The sequence below is a fragment of the Aricia agestis genome, chromosome 14, assembly GCF_905147365.1.
Source record: "Aricia agestis chromosome 14, ilAriAges1.1, whole genome shotgun sequence".
NCBI lineage: Eukaryota > Metazoa > Arthropoda > Insecta > Lepidoptera > Lycaenidae > Aricia > Aricia agestis.
The window spans coordinates 13,105,832-13,111,289 of NC_056419.1; the positions used below are offsets into that span (position 1 = coordinate 13,105,832).

Below are 5,458 nucleotides of genomic sequence, written 5' to 3' on the forward strand. Positions count from 1 at the left end.
TACGGATATTAGAAGTATTAATTCTTCAATAACAAAAATTCTAACCTAATGAAAATATAGCTTCGGAGTATTGCTAACGCATATGGATTTCTATTTCAAGTGCATAAAGTCCAAACTCACGCGCAGCGGCAAACACGGCTTGAACGTGGGGTCTGTGTGCGAAAGGGATGAAAAATGCTACTGCTCTTGTCCCGCGGGGGTGCGGCACGACGTCCCGCTCGCTTATCAGTCGTTCATAGAATGTATCACTGCACTATGAAACTGGTTTAGATTGAATTAGTCTTGTAGTTGAAATAGTTCCAATACACTACGAAATAAGGATACTTTTCACTAAGCATGTGTTGCTAATTTTTGCAAAACAACTTATAACACGTCCACTCTCTAAGAACGTCCGAACCGTTAAAAGGAGTGAAAATTGTTTGGTGTCAGTCTGCAAGTTATCTTAGTTGTTTATTGCACTAGGCTATATCTTTAGGCTTAATTCACGTTGCAACGTGATGAGGCAATGATTCATTTTTCAATTCATGATTCATTTTTAAATGAGCCTTTATAAAAAGGAGCAAGTGGCAAGTCTGGAAAAATGTGGATCTTCTTAATTTAAATGGCTCATTTAAAAATGTATTTCATCGCATTGACTCTTCGTGTAGCGATTTTATTGACCTCTTATGATTTACGAGAGAAGATTCTCATGAATATTGTGTTTACTTAAAAGTGGTGTAAAATAATGTACACAAAATTCATAAATGTAATTGCTTACTATTATATTTTTACATCTTTAAATATTTTTACACTATTTACAAATACTTACAATTATAACTTAAATCTAATCACCTATATTAACTTTAACTTGACCTAACAACTTTGATTTTGTTCTGTTTATCTTCTTGTATTTTGGATTCGCTTTAACCGATCTCCTAATACTACTTCTGGTCATCACTCTATCGAATATTTCTTCACTGGTATCCTCGCTTCCATCATCAGAGAAGTGATTATTCATACTGTCATTCATTTTCTTGGGTTTGATCACCACTTGTTCCACACCATCTGAATAGATATCAGATGATGGTCTATCATCATCACTCGTTACTTTGATTTTATGGAAATTTACTTTGTCATCGTTAGGTACTTCTAGTTTCTTTTTCTTATCATCCTTCTTCTTTGCCTCTCTATTTGGCTTGTATTTCATAGGCGAGAAGTCGACTCGACGTAAGAAACTAATCGTTTCACCGAATCGCCTACTGCACTTTCGTGCCGGTTTGCTGTCTGGTTTCTGTTCACTCTTCAGTAATTCCTCGTTATCCAACGCGACTCCTGAATCAGAATTTGATTCTATATGGACATTGATTTGAGGGATTGTGAATTGTTCTTTTAGCCTTAATTTCTCGTTTAAATCATCTATGATGCTCTGTTGATTGTTTATGATTTCGTCTTTCCCTCTTATTTGCTTTTTGATGGACTCTGTTCGTAGTGCTAGATTTAATTCGTATTTCTGTAATTCACTGGATAGATATTCAAGTTCTACTTTCCTGCTCGATTCTAATTGTTTAACTTTATCTGAGAGCTTCACATACGCTTCTCTCATCCTTAGTTTTTCTTGCTTGTGCGATGTTTTCAGGAATTTGATGTAATTCAACGCTTCTTGTAGCGTCTTAGGCTGTATCACGTTTTCGTCAATGCTCGTACTTGACATTTTATATCTCTTTCTATCTGAAACAATAAAACAATATTTTAAGTAAGGTGTAAAAAACAAGGTGCACTTGCTATTTGCTAATCACTTGCTTTAATTGTATAAAGTATGAGAATCCATTAAGTTTTCATTAAATTTAAAGTTTAAGAAAGGTCATTACTAAATCACTTTCTGATGATAGTCTATTACAAAAAAAACTTTATAGATTAAAAAAAATAATATTAATTAATATTCTTATTTTATAATGTATCTATGTTACATCTAGTAATGTAGGTTATTAGTATTTTATCAAAATAAACTAGCCTATTTTAACAGTTACCAAATCGGTTAAGAAGCCATTATAATAATTGAAATCATTAAGATAATAAAAGATTTCATTACAGATATTATTGCACAATATTATTTAATCTTCATTTATTACATAGCAATATGAAAACCTGCTATACAGCTTTTGTCTACTTCTTTGGGAATCTGATTTGAATTTAAATGGTCTCAAATTACAAACGTTGTAATGATTTGTTTGCCAATTTTTTTTCCAATATTTACAGTAAGCATTTTTTCAATTTTACTTTTTATTTTACACCTGCATTATGTAACACATTACACAATATAACATTATAATATTGAACCTGGCTACAATTTTATTTAATAAGTACTAAAATACTACAAAAAAAGAAATTGTAATTTGGATCCATTTCTTTTAAATTTTCTCACCACAGTGGGCAGAAAAAAATTACAGCAGTCTCGTTTTCAAGAGTATATAAGCAGGCAATAATAATATTTTTAATCCAAAGTATTCTTTTAAGTAAAGCCTTTCATCAAAATCAAAAGATTATTGTTACATTTTCCATACTTATATCATCATAATATTAATACGCGAACGAAAAACTTTGTAACCCTTTTTACGAAAAATGGGGAAACGTAGGTGCATGAAATTTTGCACAGTTATAGTTTATATGGTGAAGGAGTGCATCGAGCTAATATTATTTTGAAATTATGCTTTTATCAGACATTTTTTTAACAAATAAAACATTACACACACTACAACACATACACATGAGAAATGACAGATTTTTAATGACAAGCCTATACATACGAATTATACTCTTTTATTTATGGTTGAAGTCTGTTGATAACAAGTTCACAAATTGAAAATGGATTATAGTTTTTTAATTGAATCTAGAAGATATCAAGATACTATTAGACAATGCTTATGTACGGCCAGTCTGAGATCAGCTAAGTCCCAGAGACAAGAGTTAAAAAAATGATAGTCAATATTTTTTACAAAATATAGGTAGTGGTCCTAATGTCGTTGAAACTAAGGTCGAATTTCGACCATTGGGCGATCTCTAGTTATTATTAATTTATAATTATATGTCTCTGTCCGTCTATCAGTAGAGGTAATAAATAAACTCTGCACGGCGCACACCCAGTGCTGAACTGATTTTGTTAAAATTTAGTATGGAGGTACTTTTCATCCCGAAAAAGGCGTCATCTAGTATTTTAATTAACCTATCAAGCACAATGAGGACATCGGTGACAACGACAACAATAGAATAACAATAGAATTCCAAGAATCCGCGATCGAAGGATTAAATTAAATACGTCATCAAGATGTCCAAAATGTAGAATTTGTCGCGCAGGTGCTTCTGCCTGAATAACCTTTAAGATACAGGTCGTATTTTGACCTGTGCGAGTAACGAATACCTGGAATTCCTGGTACAATAACACGGCATTGTATAAGCAGGTCTTAACAAGTTCTGTTTAGTTATATCTATAGCCTTATTACAAGGTAATGGGGTTCATTATTGTATGAACTCTGTGTAATAACTTTACGGAATACATCTGTTTGGAATCAATATTTTATTGTATTGTTTAATTTCTGTACAATGGAAAAGCAATTTGTAAAGCCGCAATTATTGTAAGACTCATTGTATGTTATGTTTTAAAAAATTACTGATTTTCCAGAAAAGGATTATTAATTTTAGTTACTTTTTCCGTTAACGTCACTTCAAAGGTTCTAAAAGAAGTTTACGAAAGGAGTTTGAAAACTTCTAAGAAACAAAAAAATAATGATGAATTTAAGTAAGTAAGTATAATTTTTTTTTAATATTTTCTAATGAAGCTATAAAATGTCATTATTAATTATAGCCTTATTATTATGTATTATTATTGTGTTATTTATGATAATGATAAATGACAATAACTTATTAAAGCAAAGCTTTGACATAATAACATAAAATATATTATATTTTTTAAGTTATTACGTTAAAGTAAAAGAGTTTTAATTATTGCTAGCAATATTCAAAAATTAACTATTTCTAGTCCCTACCCAAATAGTGAATACAAAAAAAAAAGCATAAAGGATAGTCAGGTATTCTACCAAAACTAATGGTCTGTTTCACGGTTCACCACTTCCTGATAAGTGCCCTGTGCCGGATAGGCTATCCACCACTTAACTTGACAAAAAGAGTATCATGGAGAATCTGTCAAAAATGTTGTGCATCGCCTATCCGGCACTTTATCAGGAGATTCTGGGAGATTAAAGAAGACGTAGAAATAGAAAGCTAATGAGTTTATATTAAAGAAAGATAAGCAGGTGTTTGAAGTTGATAACAATAACGGAATACATAAATATATATATTCGCATATTTTATATCTTACTATATTTTTCATACGTCCTATTATTTATATAAAAATAGAGAAAATAGTAATTATGATATTTTAAAGTATTAAAATGTATGAGCTGTAGAATTTAAATATTCTAAAAATATTTAATTTTATGGGCTACGGGCTACAGTAATTTGACCTAAAAATTGGTTCCGGTTTTAGTTCCTGCCGCGCCTCTACTGCATGTGTTAGGTTATTTCATGTAGAGTTTGTGAATTATGATATAATTATCATGAACAGATTACTAATAATATGAAAATAATCTTTGTTAAGTATACTAATTAATTATTATCTTATATTTAAAAAAAGTGAACATTTCTCTTTCATAGTTGGTAGAGTCGTTATTGATCTTGGTAATTGAATGATTAACATTAATTGTGTAATAGGAGCCTATAGCACAGAATAGATAATAGTACAAGTACCTACCTATAGATGCAACTTTTGTTAAAATATGCTATAGTTAACTACAATATAATATCTGAACTTCTAACATGTCACTTCATAACTTATAAGTGTGCTTATAATAACGTATGTTAAAACTTTGCCATTGAACTGCCAAGTTCTGTCTAGACAACTATAAATATTTATGTAATTAATTAAACAATTACCTGTTTAATTATCACAGTTCACCACTAACCACTGCACACGACTGTTACCATGTTCTTCCACTGACTGAATGGTGGACAATAATGAACCCACGAGGTAGTGCATTTCTTTTGTCATCCAACCATTAATTATGTCAACGGAATATCACCCCAATTGCATGTCATTAGGGGCGATAGTACCGTGACGGTATTTCGACGTATGCACAACGGGATCACTTACCTGCCCCCAGGTAAACTCACCCAACTGGTACAAAACGGGTTTGTACAAAAATAGACTGCCTAGAAAATGTACCGTAATGTATGTTTTGGAATTATCGCAATGTCGCAATTTACGGAAAATTCATCCCTATTTTAACCAACTATGAAAACGGTATTTAAAGTTTGTATGTATGTGGCATCGTAGCTCCGTAACATTTTATAAGGCCATGGGATGGAGAGTTTTTAGATAAGTACATCATTAATATAGTTTACTGCTTAACTATTTTTATAAATGGTT

The 5,458-nt window shown here is 31.3% G+C and overlaps 1 protein-coding gene across 1 annotated transcript; it reads right to left on the minus strand.

Annotated features, from left to right (window-relative positions):
* Positions 1-823: 823 nt before the first annotated feature.
* LOC121733686 lies at positions 824-5,020 on the minus strand. The gene is made up of 2 exons (XM_042124021.1): positions 4,966-5,020; positions 824-1,707 (listed from the first exon to the last, which is right to left on the minus strand). Exon 2 carries the CDS (start codon positions 1,688-1,690, stop codon positions 824-826), a length of 867 nt encoding a protein of 288 aa, XP_041979955.1. The 5' UTR covers positions 1,691-1,707; positions 4,966-5,020.
* Positions 5,021-5,458: the final 438 nt, after the last annotated feature.

Coding starts and splice junctions, on each gene's coding strand:
- LOC121733686 (XM_042124021.1), bottom strand. CDS start 1,690: ATGTCAAGTACGAGCATTGACGAAAACGTGATACAGCCTAAGACGCTA.